This window comes from Episyrphus balteatus, chromosome 3 (genome assembly GCF_945859705.1).
Source record: "Episyrphus balteatus chromosome 3, idEpiBalt1.1, whole genome shotgun sequence".
Classification (NCBI taxonomy): domain Eukaryota; kingdom Metazoa; phylum Arthropoda; class Insecta; order Diptera; family Syrphidae; genus Episyrphus; species Episyrphus balteatus.
The window spans coordinates 63,107,189-63,127,682 of NC_079136.1; the positions used below are offsets into that span (position 1 = coordinate 63,107,189).

The 20,494-nt window shown below is 30.4% G+C and overlaps 2 protein-coding genes and 1 long non-coding RNA gene across 7 annotated transcripts in view; 1 reads left to right on the plus strand and 2 right to left on the minus strand.

Annotated features, from left to right (window-relative positions):
* Nucleotides 1–5,861, minus strand: part of LOC129916522 (alpha-1,6-mannosyl-glycoprotein 2-beta-N-acetylglucosaminyltransferase) — a 41,144-nt gene extending 35,283 nt beyond the window's left edge. For 4 of the 5 annotated variants that reach the window (XM_055996523.1, XM_055996521.1, XM_055996522.1 and 1 more), the window contains exon 1: nucleotides 5,206–5,514. The gene's annotated coding sequence lies outside the window, so the exon portion shown is untranslated. Of the gene's footprint in view, nucleotides 1–5,205; nucleotides 5,515–5,732 lie in introns of those variants that run through there. The other variant, XM_055996519.1, reaches the window with a different exon arrangement.
* LOC129916526 (uncharacterized) lies at nucleotides 5,339–5,671 on the plus strand. Its single transcript, XR_008772488.1, has 2 exons — nucleotides 5,339–5,429; nucleotides 5,513–5,671. It is a non-coding gene; the product is annotated as an uncharacterized LOC129916526 (long non-coding RNA).
* Nucleotides 5,862–12,854: 6,993 nt separating the features above from the next.
* On the minus strand, nucleotides 12,855–19,033 carry LOC129916524 (phosphoglycerate mutase 2-like). The gene is made up of 4 exons (XM_055996525.1): nucleotides 18,656–19,033; nucleotides 18,325–18,560; nucleotides 17,997–18,258; nucleotides 12,855–13,142 (listed from the first exon to the last, which is right to left on the minus strand). The coding sequence occupies exons 1-4, from the start codon at nucleotides 18,753–18,755 to the stop codon at nucleotides 12,979–12,981; spliced, it is 762 nt and encodes a 253-aa protein (XP_055852500.1). The 5' UTR covers nucleotides 18,756–19,033; the 3' UTR covers nucleotides 12,855–12,978.
* Between the last annotated feature and the right edge of the window lie 1,461 nt (nucleotides 19,034–20,494).

The window sequence follows — 20,494 nt, forward strand, 5'->3', positions numbered from 1 at the left end:
TGGCGACTTTAATTTTAATATAGAGTGAATAAATTAGGCCTTCGTTAGGTTGACCAGGAGGAGGCGCTACTATCAACTGTGAATCAAGGCCTTAACCAACAAACTTCTTCAGCCAGCTCTATCGTACGCATAAGATCTTTCTCAACTGCTTCGTCCCTATGGGTTGGAGTCGAAACCTTTCCGGCTCGGAGTGTCGGAGTATTGTTTTCAATTAGTGTCCCCATTATCAAGATTTTTGTTTTTGCTTCTATTTTATCGAAAGTTGTATCAAAATTTGTCTTTTAACAAGTACACTTCGCGTCACTTGAATAGAAACAACATTTTTTCTTTAGAAAATAGCGGTTGGCGCTTTGGTGAGGTAATTTAGTAGATTTTTGGTTTTGCATTTTCAAAGAGGAACTTTTAACAAACAATGTTGTAAAAACAAAAAACCCAAAACAGAAACCGTATGGCTTCTAGTTGCGTTTTTGCGCATTACCTCACAAAAAACAATGTTTTTTTTTGCGTCACTTGAATAGAAACAAGCTCTTAAATTAGATAAAAATGATGAAAAATCATGGAAAACACTAATTATAGTAAAGCAATATTAATCTTTGACATTATTTGCACATTATAACCAGTTATGGGCTACGAGCTACCAATAGGCACCACAGAAAATGCATAAATAGAATTTAACATTGAAAATGCACTTCTACTGTACACAATCGTGGACCTAATTGGAGAAAGTGATAAAAGTGTTTGGTAACTTCTTACAAATTAAGAAAATGACATTTTCTACAATTTAAGGATTGAATAAGTGAAATAAACTTTCGTTTTTATCCGGAATGCATCTGTTTTGTTTTTATTACGTTGTTTTTTCTTGAACTATCCTTGTGCAATCTCTAAGACGGTTGTTCTTCGACGTTCCTAAACTTGCCAAGAGCTTCTACCATTATTTCTTTGTAAAAGTTATATCTGTTTTTGAAGCGTGAAGCTTCAATTTTGCTATTGCACATCATAAAAACAAAGCGTATTACTATAACACATTTTAGTGCCCTTTATTGGCGATGCCATAAAGGTTATTCTTTTATAAACCAATGAAATAGGGCTAATTTAACGTGGTCCATCTGAGTTGGTATGTTTTCCTTTAAAAAACCACTCTTTACCTCACTACTTTTCAGTTCGAATGCAACTATAAAATAGTTAACTTTTTTGTAATCTTAGTAGAACTTAAAATGTTGTTATTTTGCATTTTGAGGCTTTTTTAATGTTGTGCACCTTTTATAACTTCCATAATGGAACAAACCAACACGTTTCCATCGCACTAACACCACGTTTTTGACCGATTTTAACGGCAAAGTGAAGAAAATTGCAGCTAGTTTTTAAGTTATTTTTTTCTCTGCTCGTGACTTGGGTCTCACCTGTCTTATTTTTTGATTTGATCACTAGTTTACGATATTTTAAAAATTGTCTCATCCAAATTTGGCTAATTTTCCAATATCTTTCGCGATTTTGCATAGTGCAGGTGCATTTCCAATGTTAGCTGCTATTTATGCATTTTCTGTGGTGCCTATTGGTAGCTCGTAGCCCATAATTGGTTATAATGTGCAAATAATGTCAAAGCTTAATAATGCTTTACTATAATTAGTGTTTTCCATGATTTTTCATCATTTTTATCTAATTTAAGAGCTTGTTTCTATTCAAGTGATGCAAAAAAAACACTGTTTTTTGTGAGGTAATGCGAAAAAAACGGAACTAGAAGCCATACGGTTTCTGTTTTGGGTTTTTTGTTTTTACAACATTGTTTGTTAAAAGTTCCTCTTTGAAAATGCAAAACCAAAAATCTACTAAGTTACCTCACCAAAGCGCCAACCGCTATTTTCTAAAGAAAAATTGTTGTTTCTATTCAAGTGACGCGAAGTGTATCTTCAAATTTTGGTCTTGCTTTTTCTATTTGAATTTAACTTTTTTATTTTAACTTTTCGGGATCTACAAGTCTCTTTAGGATAAAAATGGGGTATTAATAAAATCACTGGTACAGGCCCAAAAGTTATCATCAAAATACAATGATATTATATTTGATATTTGAATTTAACTTTTTTTATTTTTTATTTTAACTTTTCGGGATCTACAAGTCTCTTTAGGGTAAAAATGGGGTATTAATAAAATCGATGGTACAGGCCCAAAAGTTATCATCAAAATACAATGACATTACATCCTCAAAAACACAACTTTTTAAAACCTCCTGCGTAAAATAAATTCTAGTTTTGAGTCTATTTTACCGTAAGAGTTCTCAAAAACGTATTCACAAGAAATTCTGAGGAGGCACTTACTTTTTATTTTGAAATTAACTTTTCAGAAATAGCTTTTGGGCCACTGCTACCTTTAAGATTTTGTATCCTTTTATCCAATCATCATCAATGCAGACGGGATCAAAATCTTCCCAAGCATTTTTTCTCGAAACGATCTAACGAGTTTTTTTTCCGGCTTGGTCAAAGTCTATGCTTATCCACCATAAACTGCTATGGTAAGAGTCTTTTATTTAGACTAACATCACGCTGTGTTCTCAAATGTGAAAGATGGTGGGTCTGGTGTTGACATTAGAGTTCTATATTATTTTTTTTAAGAATTTGATGTTTTTTCCAAGATCTACCGTAATGTGAATATTTTTGTGCGAGGATGGACTCTCTCTGTCTAAAGACACATTGATAAGGACCTATCAGAATGTTAACAAAAGGCTTCTTCAAAGCTTCAGAAGTTTACATATTGCGACAGAGAGTATCTTATAGGCAATATTATGGAGACTGATTCCTCTGTAGTTGGCGTAGTTGAAAGGTTCTCCTTACTTAAGGATCGGGTATACAACGCTGGGCATGCTACTATTGATACACAAAATTTGAAATAAACCTATTAGCTTGAAAGGTTTCAAGAAGTCTAATCCTGAACGCATCAACATCGAATAATCAACAATCAATGTTTTATTTTTATCTTTACGCTGTAAGTAAATTGCAAAGGACATAGGTATGTACCTACTTTGACTAAAATAAAAATTAACAAAAAGAACCAGAACCTGATGCAGCAATTATAATTTGTTTACTGTGTTGTGTTCCTTGAAAAGTAGCAATCACATGTAAAATTTATCAGATAAAGTCACCACACAAACAAATTACCTATAATCAACAATAAGCAAGCAAAGGCAAGAAGAGTATAGTTGGGATTGGAACTTGGTTTTGTTTGTAAGAAAAAAAAAAAACAACAACAATCAATTCTATTGATTAAATCGCTATACTCGACTATATCTAAATTGCCTACAATTTTTGTTTTCGATTCGAAAACCAAAATTGATCTTATTGTTTTGTGGTTTTAATGAAAGCAGCGACCGGCGTACAGTGGGCTACATTTTCATTTTTCATTGCAAAATTCATAACTTTGAAACTAGTTCAGATATTTTATTATTTTTTTTTTTTATAAACAATGTGACGAGTTCCAATAAAATTTGTTGAATCTTGTTTTGAAATTGATGAGAGCAAAAGTGTTATTAAAAAAGAGAAAAAAGACTAATTTATAGATTTTTGTATACTAATTTAAAAGTTTTAATACGTATTTTTTAGGTGTTTTGTCATTAAAAAATTAATGCAGCGAAAATGGAAGTATACCACGCCCTCTGAATAATAAGGGTAACAAAATGCTTGGATTCTTGAAGAGAAACACGAGAGAGTTCAGATTTCAGAGATCCTTATTCACTTTTCAAAGAATTGAAAAAGTTCAGTTAAACTTTGTTAGATATTTAATTTATAAATTAAATTGTCATAAAAATGCCGACTCACAAAACAAGATTCTAATTCGACCCTAGCGAAGTATCCGTTGGAGCGAAAAATTCTCCGATCTCATACGAATCATGCATCGAGGTGTGCTTCCGACAGCTAAAAACTCTCTGATTCGTATGAAATCGGACAAAATTTCCGTTCCGACGGATACCTCGCTAGAGCCGATTATTTGATATACAAAATCTAGAAAGTCACAATTCAAAATTTTTCTCAAGTGAACGTCTGACGAGACTTTTTTTATTGAGGAAACGCTTAAGTTTTTTCAGTCAGTTGACATTATAACACAAGTGCCATTGCGAGTGTTTGTTTTTTGTATTTAACAAATAAAATTTGTACTCTCTTGACGAAAGACTATTTAAATAGTTTGAATTTTTTAAGTATTTTAAAATCAAACCGATGGCGAATTAATAAAAAAAATTTTTTTTGGTGACAGTTAATTCAAATCTGTAAAACTTTCGAGTTTGAGAAAAAATTTTCCTCAAGACAAGATTTTTCTTTACTCAAGTGACAGCCCTATTTTCAATTCCCTTGAGCGATTGCTAGAAATATTTCTCAAAAAACTGGAGTTTAAAAAAATCTTAGCTTGGGTAACGACTAGCTTCTAATAATCCTTTAATATTAGATATTCGTATCTTCCTGACCTTTGTTGAATTAAAGAATGTAATTAGTTTTGAATATTGGATTTTAAGCAAAATATGAATAATAGCAACGACTTTTGAAAAAATTGGCCCACTGTTCGGCTGCGGTCAACGGTCATTAACAGACAAGACACACAAACACAGAGATTAGATAGACAATTCAATCGATGTACCTATTTTTATCTTTCAATGTTATGCACCTTAGGTATTTATTTGCTTTGGCTTTGAATTAGGCCGTCCTACATTAAATAAATCCTAAATGCATATAACAAAGATAACCATCCTTTTTTTTTTCCTTTTATTAAATATTCAAAAGCATCAAGTGGAGAAAGGGGATGTGAATGTGGGATAACAAAATTTGCCACATTTCAATTTAAAAAAAAAAATATATTGAAAGGATCCGGTTAAAAAAATAGAAGTATGTTTTCTTCTTTTTTATTTTTTGTAAGTATTTTCTTTTCTTTAGCTTCCGGGATTTGATTTGTCTTATCCGCGCTAAGGCGCTGACATATTCTTGTTATATTTTTTTATTTTTATTTTCGTCATCTTCTTGCACAGGAGAGGAGCACCTCTTTACAAGGATTATATGAGTCTTGCAAGAGCGCAATTGATTTTTTGCATCTAATTTTATTTTTTTCTATCTTCTTTCTTTTTTTTTCGTTTTCATTTTAGGAAGGATTTTAAGAAGATAAATTAATTGTTTTTGTTGAAATAAATATATATAAGAAGGAAATAACAAATAAATAACAAAAAATACCTACCTTTTATAGAGCTTTTTTTCTTAAACAGCTTGCACAGATTTTTTTTTTATTTTTTTTTTAGTTTTCTTTTTTTGGGGAGGTTATATTTTTATTATTTTTTTTTTCTTCCTCCGTGTTCTGCAACACAGAATGAAAAAAAAAAATACCTTTAATCTATTTTCTTATGGATTTTCTTTCTACCATTCAACGATTTAATCAAATCTTGTTGTTAAACTAGATTGAGTGTAATCTAAATGATTAAAAATAATTAAATCACATTAATTAAATTGCACGAGACTCTTTTTCATTTTTAATAATTATTTTGTAGCACAACACATCAACATCTTGTAGTTGGGCGGCGGTGGTGGAGAACGACGACGATTTTTCGATAGAGGATTGAAAAATTATTGGGCACGACGACAACGACGAAAACGATGACATGATGATGATTGAATTTTCTTCTAAAATAAAGTAACAAATGAGAGTATATTCTTTGGTTTTAATGATTTGATGTATTTTTTTTTATTTGTTTTTGTTTTCAAATTTACACAAAAAATTTTAAATTTTATTTTGTTTCCATATTTTGTAGCGATCAAACTACTTCTCCGCGAACCACGGCTCGATGTTTCTCTTGTTTCTTTTTTCTTTGCACTTTTTATGCACACCTCTGCCCAAACTGACGTTTGACGTCTTTTTTGAGAATTTTTGACGTTTGGATGGATTTGGATTTCCAGTCTCCAAATTTCCAATTAGAGAAATCTAGTACTTAATTAACACACTACCTTATCTACGACTAGTACAAGATTTATAAAAAAAGAGAAGGCAGTTCGATTATGAAAATGGTCTGGGAAATAATGGTTGGTTAATTCAAGATGGTTTATTATTTGTCACATGAAAAAAATATCGATTTAAAACAAGTTTTTATTATTTGGTACATTGCTTATGACAAATAAATCGCCTCAAAGAGCTTTTAAATCGATTTTTTTTAAAAAAGGAATTCAACATTCATGAAACCAGGAAATGTGGTGAAACCAAGTAAAATGGTAAATGTTGTAAATGAGCTGTCAAAATTTGTATGAACAAATTTTACCAGAATATGGTAAACTTTTCTCACAATTTTGTATGGTATAGTTTAGCTTTTGAACAGTACCAATTTTCCCTTTTTAGTACTTATTTGGACACAAACCTAGAATAATTATAATGGCTAGGAAAATGTCTTATGAATGAAAATTTAAGTAACGTGACATAGAGGTTACATAAAACCCTATAGACCGAGAGCCGGGAGCAGATTTCTTGCGAGAGAGTGAGAGGTAACCAATTCATATGACGTCGCCTCAATAAAATATTGTCGTATGTGCAAAATTGAGGTTTTGAGATTTGAATGCAGTTTTGCTAATTGATTTTTTCTCCTTCATTCGGTGGAATCCGTTTTTCGATATCTGTATCCGTTTCCGAGATAATCGCTATGCATTTTGTCGTATGTGTAGGTTTACAAACATTTTCAGTAGCTTTTTGTCGTAAGTGCACAGAAAACGTGCACATACGACAAAAATTATCACATACTACAATTTTTTCATACAAATGTGTGTTTTTCTTCGTTCGGTAAATAATTGTCGTATGTGCTGTTTTTGCAACACATACAACAATATTTTACTGGAATTTCAGTAAACGTTTGTCGTTTGTCCCATAAAGAAATACACTGACGAGTGTAATTTCAGTTGCAATCAAGATGTCGAGCAGGTCGGACGAGTCGATCTGCGCCAAGTTTATCCGAGAAGCTTTATGCTCTATTTTATACATACAAAATGTATAAAATAGTGGTTTTATGATTTTATTAATTTAGCACACGTAACAAAATATTGGAAGATGAATTCTTTGATGCCGATCCTTTAGGTTCCCCCAATGTTTCGAATCCAGTGACAATGAAAACTTGGCCCTACGAAATTTGTATGAAGCTTTTATCGTGCTATCTTAAAACTGTAATAATTTTAATTCAACTTGAATTAGAGTTGGGCACTTTAGTTCATTTGAGTGATCGATCACTTTAGTTCAAATCACGATACTGAACTAGTTCTGAACTAGTTCATTTTAGTTCAATTTATTTTAATCACCCCGGTTTTGTTAGAATTAAAAAACAAAATTAGTTTGTTTATTATTATGTAAATTTATGTAAAATTGACGCATTCTACATAATAAAACAAATACAACCTAAAAAAACAGATATGTACATATTTTATTTTTTATTTCGTTCATATAGTCTAGAAGAAGTTCGTTTTGCTTTCATTAAATCATTAATGCAAGGACAAAGATGCTACTAGTTTTTTGTTCTTGCTCAGAAATAAGACTAAGTGGTGCTTGAAGAAGAAACGCTGATACTGGCACAAGCCATCTTTCTAGCGCTATTTATTTTTGGAAAAAACTACAAAAATTGTTTTTTAAACGAAAAAATAAGCCTTCTGCATCATTATTTTTTACCGACTTCCAAAAAGGAGGAGGTATTCAATTCGTCTGTATTTTTTTTTTTTTTTTTTTTTTTTTTTTTTATGTTTGTTACCGCATAACTTTGGACTGAGTGAACCAATTTTGATAGTTCTTTTTGTAATGGAAACCTGGTGGCTGCAGTGTGGTCCCATTTCAATTTCGTTCATTTGTAGCCATAGGAACTATTTTAAAAACCATAAAACCCAGTTTTGATCCATGGAAGTCGGTTTTGTTTTTTTGCTAAAAATGATTATTAATTTTGTGATCGGAAAAACTGTCACAAAATCAGTTTGAAAATTTTCACTTTTTGACTTTTTGCAAAAAGTAGCCGTTGTAGTTATACCTTAAATCTTGAGGTAGAGCAGAAGAACTGATTTCGCTCCACAAAGAATTGGATGCAATTTCATATGCACTTTGGTTTTTGAACACCTATTCTTTAAACGTCTGTCGGGTTAAAAGGACGCTGTCGGCATATAAGACAAGGACCAAATTTTGTAATGTCATATTACGACTGCTCTAGGTCGCTGTTTAGTTTGTTGAAACAAATCTTTTTCGATATTCGCGAACTAAATTGAACTAAGTAAGTGAACTAAGTTCACTAGTTCACCAAGATGAACTAGTTCATTGAACTAGTTCGTTCGCGAACTACACAAGCCTAACTTGAATAGTAACTTAATTTTAGTAAACTGTGATCTGCTTAACACTAAAATTGCTTTAAAAATAATGTACATACCTATTATTTTTTTTTTTCTATTTATGTTAATTTCTCTTTAAGAAAGAATTTTGTTGTCAAGTCAATAACCCATAGTAATATATCCGAATTTAGCGAAACCTCGATTTTAACAAAAAAATAAAAAATTAAAAAAGTTCTATCACTTTATACACTCCGCGAAATAATTATAAGGACTAATTTATTTGATTCGTCTTAAGATATGTAAAGGATATTATTTTTTATTTCTTTTAAGAATAAGGAGACATGTATATGGGGGATTGTTTCCCACCATTTGTTTTTATTTAATTTAATACAGTTATTTTTTCCGGGTCTGGAGCGAAATAATTATAAGGACACATCTGATTTTTGCACTAAAAGTGAGATTTAGCTTGATGAAATGTAAACAAAAGTAAGCAAAACAGTTAGAAAATGAATTTAAACCCATTATAACCATTTCAAAAGTAAAATTTTTCGGTTATTTTAAAATAAGGCGTGAAAAACCGATGATCCAGGCAGAAATGGGCAAAATCGAGGCCTACCATGAATAGGGCTTGTGTAAATGGGAAAAACTGGGGTGGAATCGGCTAAAGTGATTGTTGACAGTCATATTTGTGAAAATCAAATTTGATCAAATAAAATTTTCCGTCTGCGTAAGATGATCAAAAAAAGTTTTTAAAACGCTGGCATCACTTTGAATGATAAGTAGCATTGCCATTTTACACAAAAATGTTTAAAATTTGCATTCGAAATCCAAACACTTGTTATGTCAAAAAGAATACATTTTGAAAGATAAATATAGAACCTATAATGTCAAATTGCATATAAAAAAAATTGCAGTTGAGGTGCCTCACTTTTTTCTCGTATTGCATTTTATTTTTTTCGTGTGTTTCGCTGTAAATTTTGTTTATTTTCGTTTTGCCGGCAAAAGTTTTTTGCTTATAAGTTTAGTGCAACTGAATAAAATGATGTAAGTAAACATTTTTGTGAAAACCAATAAAATAAAATAAATTTTTAGTATAATTACAAAATTATAATAATTGTCATTAATAGGACACACGCAAACAAAACACAAATGAAATTGATGACGGAGTTCATGGAGGAGAATCCGGATTTGGCCAAATCCTTTTCTGCTTCTAACATAAATTCGCGGGAAACCCAAAGAATGCTATGGGAAAGGCTCACGTTGAAATTAAACGTAAATGGGCCACCCACGAAAACCAAAGCAGAGTGGAAAAGGGTAAGAAAGTGTGGGTGTTAATAAAGAATTTGCCTTCATCCTTTGTTATTTCAGATTTGGACAACTAGGAAATATAGCGCAAAAAAAAAACTTATTGAAAATAAAAAGTCTATTGCGAAGACAGGTGGAGGTCCATATACAGAACTGCCTTTAGATAGCAATGAGGAAGCTATTATACAAGTTTGTGGAATCGAAGCAGCAAGAGAAATTTTCGAGAAAATGAAATTGGAAGTGAGAGTATGTTGAGTGCACTAAATAATGGAGGTCAACTAAGCCCATTCCTACGAAGGTAAATGGTGAAAACCCGTGGTCTTGCCGAGACATAAACTTGCCCGCCTTCGCCTCGGCAAAAAGCATAAGTTCTGGGATGAAAAATGGAAAAACCGTTATGTACACCATCTAGACTATCCAAATTAAACTTTCTCTCATTGATGAACTTAAAAGTTTTTCCATTTTTCATACCAGAACCTATAATTTTTGCCGAGGCGAAGGCGGGCAAGTTTATGTCTCGGCAAGACCACCGGTTTTCACCATTTACCTTCGTAGGAATGGGCTTAGTTGACCTCCATTATTTAGTGCATTAAACATACTCTCACTTCCAATTTCATTTTCTCGAAAATTTCTCTTGCTGTCAAATTCTCACGAAAAATACTTCATTTTTTGTGACTTTTGGCTCTCTCTTCGACCAAAGGCTTCCTCCCTGATCGTTTTAGTTAACTATTCATGTCACCTTTGTAAATTAAATTATCAATTACACAATCGGACGTTTCTAATCCTCCAGTTTTTCCCATTTACACAAGCCCTATTCATGGTAGGACTCGATTTTGCCCATTTCTGCCTGGATCAGGGGTTTTTCACGTCTTATTTTAAAATAACCGAAAAATTTTACTTTTGAAATGGTTATAATGGGTTTAAATTCATTTTCTAACTGTTTTGCTTACTTTTGTTTACATTTCATCAAGCTAAATCTCACTTTTAGTGCAAAAATCAGATGTGTCCTTATAATTATTTCGCTCCAGACCCGGAAAAAATAACTGTATTATTGTATTCTAATGAATTAAATAAAAACAAATGGTGGGAAACAATCCCCCATATACATGTCTCCTTATTCATAAAAGAAATGAAAAATAATATCCCTTACATATCTTAAGACGAATCAAATAAATTTGTCCTTATAATTATTTCGCGGAGTGTAGGTGAACTGCTTCTAAACCAATTCTAAGTTTAGAAGTTAGATGTATGTTATTTAACCATTGATGTTTTTGTTAAAATCGAGTTTCGCTAAACTCGGGTTATTACTAAGAGCCAATGTGATTTTAAAAAGTTAATAAATTAACGTTAGTTGTTTTAAAAGAAAAAACCTTCTTCTATGTTTTTTCGCATTGAATTTGACATCTATTTGTCGTATAAAGTAAACAAGTGTCGAATTAAACTTTGCTTTTTTTTGTCGTATGTGTCATCAATTTGTCGTATGTGTTTGGCTAACAAATAGTTTCTGTGAAAACGTTACATACGACATCGGCATATTGGAGAAAATTGACTATAATTTGTTTCTGGATTGGAATATTGAAATTATTCTAACAAATTTCAATAGACAAATATTTTCTTCATATGTCATGATATTTTTAAAAAAATTGACCGTACAGTTTTCGAAAAAAAAAAATCTGAACTTTAATTGCGTTTTCCCAAAAGTAGTCGAATGTAACATACGACATTATTTTATTGAGGCGACGATGAATGTCACAGGAAGTCTGGGTCCTGGTGATGACGAATACCTTAGTCTGCCTGCATTTATTGGGGGCGCTATCAAGAAAATGCGCATCAAAAGTACCATTTTCTGAAAATTGATTTATGTCGTTTTCTATTGACTTCTGAGATTTTTGTGTAAAATTCTGAGATTTTCCACTGCAAATAGAATATGAAATCTAGTTTTGTAATTGTGTGCGAAATCTGTGCGTATAAAAAAAATAAAACAACAACAAATGTTCAGACAAATGTCAAACAGAGGAGAGTGTGTGAAAGTGCGTGTGTTTGTATGCGTGAATCTTGATAAAAATCCAGAATCAGATTCTTGAATTTCAGATTCATTTTTTTGTCATTTTTTTGAATCTCAGGACGCAAATAGATCATGAAATCTGAGATTTTTCCACTATTTCCCCTCTTCACCCCCCCTTTCAGCTGTCAGATTCACAATTCTCATTCTGAGATTCGTCAATAGAAAACGACATTAGTGAAGTTAACCACTTAAAATTTATAGATAAGATAACCAACGCCACAAACTCAATTATAACAAATATACCAACGGATATTTGATATTTCCTGAAAATATCCAATGAAAGGGCTTTGTGGGTTACCTACCAATGCTTATACATTTTATTGACTTAAAATATTTACTGCGAAACTGGAAAAAAAAACTATGGTTCATACACATGTTGGCAGCTTTGGAATAAACAGATCTTTTTTCACTTGGTACATTTTTTTCTATAAGATAATTATATTTAATGCCTTAATAGCTTCATCAACACTTACACTCGAAAAACCCCTGTTATACGGTATGTCTGTTAGATGCCAAACCCCTGTTAGACGGTATGTCTGGTGGGAAAATTTCACGTGAACTCAAAATAGGGCTGATTATTCGAAAAGGATGAATTGCTATGTATATATTAAAAGAAATGATAACGTTGTAACGATGACGATAAGATTGTGATGGATTAAGATCGATACATAGCTTTCTTGCAAAATGTTAAACCCTTTAAATACTTGTTTTTTAAAAATATTAGTATAATTTTTAATTTTCTTATACACATTTTTAAGTTTTCAAAATTTCATAATTTTCAAAATATTTGTTTGAATAACAAATCTTCTGAATTATGTAAGTATTTTTTGATGTAAAATTGTACCTATTTAATTGTAACTTTTTTAAATTAAAACCTGAAGAAGGCGTTAAACATCCTGGAAAGTCGTTAACAAAAAACCCTTAAACCTGCGAAACCGGTAGTTTATTTACCTATTTAAATTGTACTCGTAAGTAAATTATTCAATATTCCAAATGTACGCAAATACCTTTAAGTTCTAACTGTTAATTTTAAAGAATGAATTGTAGCTTTACTTTAATAATTCACTGTGTTCAAAAACACTCTGTTTCTTCTTCTTCTTTTCTGTAGATTTGAGTTTAAGGACAAACTATACAATTTCAGCCCTGTCAATAATAAATAGAAAAAAGTTAAATAAAACTACAAGTTCTAGATACACTTACAGATTTTATTAAATAATTTTTAAAACTACAAAAAACACATCACATTTATACATTTTGTTTTGGATAAAAATATAGAATATTTAGCATTTTTTTTTTTTTTTTTTTTGTTCAATTTCCAATTGATGCAGTTTTTCTTAATTGATCCTGAAGATAGCTTTCTTCCGCCAAAAATTCCATTGGACCAACAGGTTTCATGGTAGAAATATCAAAATTATAGACACATGGTATACTGTTTGGTATATTAATGGTACTTATTTTTTCATCTGAGATCCCTGAAAGAATTTCAAAAAATTTAATTAATTTCAATTATCTCAAAATGTTAACAAAAATATTTTTTTCTATGATTATTATCTTTTTTTTAACACATGAAATGAGAGATTTGAAAAAAGTAGCGACTCGTAAAGTTATACATATTTTGCAAGTTTACCATATAAATTGTTAAAAACGCATTATATTCAAAAGTCTTTTAATAATTTAACGTTTAATTAAATCTATTTTAAAATCCTATATTTATTATACATTCTGCACTTTGATATCAATACATAATATTCAAATATATGAAAGTGAAAATTAAAAAATCATTAAATTAAATTGGCATCATATAATAAAACGGCAAACACTTATTTTGTGGTACAAAATACGAGGCGCAAAAAAACCGAAGGGGCATAAATTATATACCGAACGATAGGAAATTTTATCTAGATGTGCAGAATGTATACTTTATTTATTTTTTTTTTACCGAAATAGATAAAAACAATAAATTAAAATTGAGGAAAAAAACAAAAACAAATGTGCTGAACCACGCCCTCTCCCTTCTGGAAGTGGAAACTTCTAAAAGCAAAGACGAGAACCTTCGAAGACATTCTCGAATTTCGAATAAAATTAAGTGTTGCATATTCTTAGTAGTAAATAAACTGATTTATGTATATAGTGTGCTTATTTGAGCATAAATAAAAGTTACAATTGGCACTCGAATCTTGAGTGCGGGGTCGGCTAGTTCTAATAATATTGTTCACACTTTAATGCAATTCGGAAATGCAAATTCTCTTACACACATATTTCTGTGATTTATTTTTAATCGCAAATATTTTATTTTATATCACTTTTATAAATGCTATTTATAAAGCATTTGCCGGTTAAATAATGTGACCATCAAATAACAAAGAGAAAAAAAAACTTTGCCGGTATAACAACAAAGTAATTTCTTGAAATTCTTGACATCGAAATGTATATCATGTATCGAATCAGCACTGTCGCATTCATTTAAAAGAGATTGTAATGAATGTTTATAAATATCAGGTGGTTGATTTCAAAAGGAAACAGCCACAGTCGAATGCGAATTCTTTTGAGGAAGGTGTGGCTATATCAATGTTCATGATCATGGGTACATTTGTTTCTAATTGGTGATGTAAATAACAATCAATTGCTTTACTTTCAATTTTTAATTCTAATTAATTAAAACAAAAATAATGAAGTTTTTTTTAATGAAAAAAGCTATTTTTGTTTTTATTTTGTATGCCGCCGATAATGAAGACACAAATAATTTTCGCTCTCGACATAGAATTGTATATATCGTCGACACGAAGCCAAAACCGCGAAATCTACATTTTTGCACATTTTCACTTTAATGCGTCATTAACTTTGTTATATCGGTCCCTCTATTCACTGCATCGACCCCAATCATCCATCTAAACTATCAATGTCCGTTGCAGAAGTTTCCATAAGTTTGCATGAGTTTCTAAAACTTTGAAGGCGTTTTTTTTTTTCAAAACTACAATTTTGCAGATTCGTGGTTTAGGCATTGTGGCCACGATATGGAGGGTGTATCCAAAAATTTGTGTCAAAAAGTGTTTCGTTTCAAAAAATAACGTTAAAAATAAAAAGTAATTTCAATTGTTTTAACTTAACTCCTTATTTCTCTTAATTCTCTTCTCGTTACTTGGTCCTGGTAACTACGGCCGGTATCTTAAATACCGTTTTTTTTACGTTTAACAGTATCTCCCATAGATATTTGGCTTTCTCGACTAAACCGAATTCAAAGATATACGCATATAAAGAAATTTTGCCTACATGTCATAGACACCGAAACAAAACAACAGATTAAACTCTAATTTGTATTTATAACACTTAGAGCCAATTTTTCAATCTTCTAATAAACAGTCAGTTAACTGTTCGACGAATAAAGTTATTAGGCTCATAAACAATCAGATAAAAACATTGAATTTTTAAATCAAGAATAATTTATTCTACAGAGTAACAAAAAAAAATTGTCAAATTCAAAAATATTTAAAATTAAACGTCATTTTTATACATGATTGTTTTTGTTTTCTTGTTTTCCACTGTATTTTTTTCAAAATTCTTTCAAAACAGCTTTGACAACTGACACAATATTTTTATTGAGATTATTCCTTAGAATAATTTTATTCATCTCTGAAAGAAGCAGATAGATTTATTCTTAGGAATAAGCTATATCTGCCTGTTGAAAAATTGATTTTTTCTCTATCCTTAGGAATAAGTACTAACTGACTGTTTAACTGACTATTGAAAAATTGGCCCTTAGAGCCAATTTTTCAATCTTCTAATAAACAGTCAGTTAACTGTTCGACGAATAAAGTTATTAGGCTCATAAACAATCAGATAAAAACATTGAATTTTTCAATCAAGAATAATTTATTCTACAGAATAACAAAAAAAAATTGTCAAATTCAAAAATATTTAAAATTAAACGTCATTTTTATTCATGATTGTTTTTGTTTTCTTGTTTTAAACTGTATTTTTTTCAAAATTCTTTCAAAACAGCTTTGACAACTGACACAATATTTTTATTGAGATTATTTCTTAGAATAATTTTATTCGTCTCTGAAAGAAGCAGATAGATTTATTCTTAGGAATAAGCTATATCTGCCTGTTGAAAAATTGATTTTTTCTCTATCCTTAGGAATAAGTACTAACTGACTGTTTAACTGACTATTGAAAAATTGGCCCTTAAAACATTAATAGATAGTTGTTTCTGATTTCATTTTATAAAAACCTTAGTTCTAGATATTGAAAGAGTATTTTGAAAATCATACAGATTTCTGATCATACACTGTGGCGTATGCGTAACATTTTTTGTTTTAAATATGTATTTTTTAAATTAAATTAGTCGAACCAATTAACTGCTTATTATCATGATTAAATGCAAGATAAGCTTTTAAAATAGCTACAGCGATAGCTTGAGTTTTCAGAAAATTTCCTCTCCCACCGGAGCGAGGGGGAGGGGCATACGCCTGAAATGGCTTAAAGCTACACTTATAACTGCTCTAAGAAACAATAGGAAAAATTCTATCGCAACCAATTCATAAAAAATAACCTTTTTTTTCGTTCAGGGTATTTTTAATATCATCAGCTAACGATTTTATTACAAACACGAATGAATGAATTTGAACTTGAAATTTTATTTTTGATGCAAAATGTAAAATATTTGATGAAAAATTTTAAACACCTGTGGTATTAAACAAAAAGATGGCCAACTTTTTCAAAAATATGCGTATCTAAATGGTAATAGTAGTAAGGAAGTTATTGGTGCCAATATGCAAAAAAAGGGAAATATGTATAATTTAATGCATAACATATTTTACTTTAGTTGTAAAACAATACAGAATGGCAAAACAAAATTGTTATTACTTGTAGAATAATGATTAATATCATTAACCCTTTCGGACCCAGCGTTACTCTCATGTAACATTTTTTTAAAAATTCGTAAAAAATATTAAACTAAACTTTTTTTTTGAAAGATAATAATGCCTAGTTACCGGATTATTACAAAAAGTTAGTCAAATATCATACCTTTAATTTTTTTTTGTCGAGAAAGGGACTGAAATTCACATTTTTTTTTTTTTTTGCAAAAAAAAATTTTTTTTATATATGGTCATAATTTTGAAAAAAAGATATAAAAAATGTTAATTCAGAAAGTGTTTTGTTTTTTTTTGCTTAGAAGAATTAGCATACATTATAGTTTCATAAAAAGTTATTTACTCAGTTCTCCGACTTTTTTTGGTGGTCATAGGCAGTGCAGGTTACTTACATGCAACATGAGAAAAACACATTAGTTTTGCTATTTATTATTTTGGAAAATAACTTTTTGCTATTCATATTTCTTAGTTGTGATGTTTTTGACCCGATAATACCGAAAAAACATTTTTTAATATTGATTTTCATAGCTTGGGTTCGAAAGGGTTAATCGACCTACTTTGCCTTCTTGTGCGGTGGCTATGCGTACTATTTTTTTTTTTTTTATAGAAAAACTGAAACGGTCAACATAAAATTTATCTGGCTTATCAATTATACTACCATTTTTAATTGTCTTTTTAGGGTTCTTACATGTTCGAGTAGGGTGTGAAAATCACAGAGCCAGACTTGAATGAATCTAATATTTAAAATGGAAGTTGCTTCTTAGAGCAATAATTTTTGTTGAACTTTGATTTGTAAAAAAATAAGTATAGGTACACAATAGACTCTTTAGCTTGCATGCAAACAAATTTTTAAGAGCTTATCCAAATCTGATATATTTAACTGTATTTCAAAAACGCTTGCGAAAATGTTTCTTTTAAAATTTAAATCCTTTTCAAAACAAATAATTATTATTGTTTGAGTTATGTATGTATTATTTTTATACTAATAAATAATGGTTTGCAAAATTATCCATTTTTATGGTTTTTGGTTGTATGAATTCTACTTAAAGGCTCTCGCTTAGCCGTTTTATTCTTCTTGTTTTGTATGTATGGCCAAAACCATAGAACGCAGGTTTATAGGTACAAACATTATGTTCTTGCAGATGCCTCTTTTTACTGAAAATTCTAAAGTCTGGCAATTTTTTACTAGGCCTAATGCCATTACGCGTTGTTTTAAAATCGCATTTTTGCCACATTCTTTAATTCTTCTGACTATGACCAATTTGCATTTCAGTATGTTTTTTTTTTTTTTCAAAATAACGAGGTTTGAGATACCCATCAATCCATATGGTTGGAAAACGCTCCAAAATTACGATCTTTAAACACCGTTTGTTTTACACGAATCAAAATTTTAACCAGTTTTCCGATAACATTTAAATTAATGATGAAAAAATAAAAATAAATTACACCTACCTTCAATATGTTTAACAATTGCTCGTATAATTGTTCCATGTGCCAAAACCAGCACTCTTTTCCGATTTTTAATTTCTTTAGTAATTTCACTCTCCCAATATGGTACAACACGATGCATTACCGATTCAAGTGTTTCAGTATCTGGAAACTCTTCAGCTGGTATATCAACAAATTTCGGATTATTTCTTATTGGCTCATAATAAGGACACGATGCATCCATAACAGGTGGAGGTACATTAAAGCTTCTGCGCCATATTTGTACCTAAAAATAAAAATTAATACACAATATATATAAAAAAAAAAATCATATTTCAAGCAAGAAAAAAACCTTCTTTTCGCCATACTTTTCAGCCATTTGTCTCTTATTGAGTCCAGTCAAATCACCATAATGTCTCTCATTTAATCGCCAAGTCGAATGGATTGGAATCTTGGAGCATTCTAAAGCATTTAAAACAATTTCCAATGATTGGTGGGCACGCTTCAATGCTGACGTGAATGCAATATCAAATTTTAAATCATGTTGTTGTAGAGTTGCAGCCGAGATAGTTGAGGCATCAGATTTACCTATACTTCCCGCCAAGATGAGATTTTAAAATCAAAACAAATTATAAAAAGCTAAGGAAAGCAAACAAATGCACTCGACTCTCTCTCTCTTTTACCTTTTTCACTCAAATCAACATCGTGCCATCCACAAAATAAATTTAATTTATTCCACTCACTTTCCCCGTGCCGAAGGAAAACAACTTTAACAAGTTCCATTCTTTTTTTCTAATCACCACCACACTACCCAGATTATAGGTACCCCTTTAGCATTCAGCCGGAAACTACTGTTTGCGCGTCCGTTAAGAGTTTAAAAGACTTAAAAGACTGAATGTAATTTGGGAGCCTGCACCGACACAGAGCGAGTGGCAAATTGATTCTTTTCACCGAACGGAGGACAACACACAAATCTAATAACAGTACACACAGATTGACAAATAGAAGATTAGAGATGCGATGTTTGAGACCACTCAAATGAAAAACAAACGAAAGCTAGAATGAGACATACTAGCGGTTTTTTTTCTATGAAAAATGAATATGAAAACAAAAAAGCAATATTATAAGCTTCTATATCAGCAGTGAGAGAAGAGAGCAATGAGGTTGAGTAGGAATTTATTTATTTATTTGTGTTCATGAGACCAAGAGAGTATGGAGACATAGAGGAAGAGGGTTTTTTTTAAGTTGCTGACTTGGCATCTTGGCTATGTTTTTTAGGGTTCGATTGAGTAAAAGCTTTTATCCAGAGAAGTGTTTAGGTGTTCTTGTTGAGAATTAAAAAAGCAGAAGACTTGAAATTAAAACGCAATATTTATTTATTTTGAGAGGAAGTAGATATTAAATAACTGTTATGATAGTTTTTTTGATAACAGATATAATACCTAATTGATTTTGTCAACACTGTCACCATTCTGTTTTTTTTCTCGTTTATTGATTTTACAACAACGTAGGAAGGTACATGTCGATATGAATCTGATTGCTTTTTTGACTTGCATTTAAGAGCGTGCATATAAATTGTTTACATTCTTATTTAGGTAGGTATAAGCAGTCATTACAATAATTTTATAATTCGATACAATAGGTTTGAAGTACGTGATATTTTAAAGTTATTTGCTTTAATGTGATTGTTTATGATTATATTGGTAAAATGAATGATTAATTTTGAAATAACACCTTTGCATTTTTTAAATGTCCACAAAATAATTTGAATTTATTATCGAAAGGGGTAACTTAACAATAAAAAAAAAATAAAGTATTATTATTATTCATGAGGAAATTTTAAAACTAAGTGCATGAACTTGATTGAGCAAGTTGCTTAATATTTTATTTTTTTAATATTTAAAAAAAATGTTTATCTAAAATTAAAAAAAAATCGATCTTCTAAAGAGATACCTAAACAACTTCTGAAATATATTTGAGCTCCAAAAAAAGGACAGAACTTGAATTTTAATTAAAAAAATCATTAGAGTCGTTACAAAATATATTTTTTTTGAGAAATTAGAAACTAATATGGTCTAAAATCAAAATTTCAAAATATATTAACAAAATTCACTGAAACTGAACTGGGGGTCGATTCACGTCCTGTGATATTATCTGTGTTCCTTTGGCTTTAAATATATACTGCTAAGTACATACTTCTGGTTTTATTTAACTCCATTTATTCTATAGAAAAAATGTGTTTGAATAGATTCAGAAGTACTAAAAAGTACTTTACTGAGCCCAAAAGAACACAGCCATTATTGTGAAAAAAATCGATTCTTATTTGGTAAAAAAAGAAAATGAATAAATGTCAAAATATACATGTATGTATGTATATGTTTTATCACAAACAAATTATTCTGTGAAGAACATCTTTTTAATAAGATCTAAGGATCCCAATTGCGGTAATGATAAAATTATGATTAGTTTGTTCATCAAACTTGTCACAGAACCAGAATTCGAGACAAAAAAAAAAAAACAAA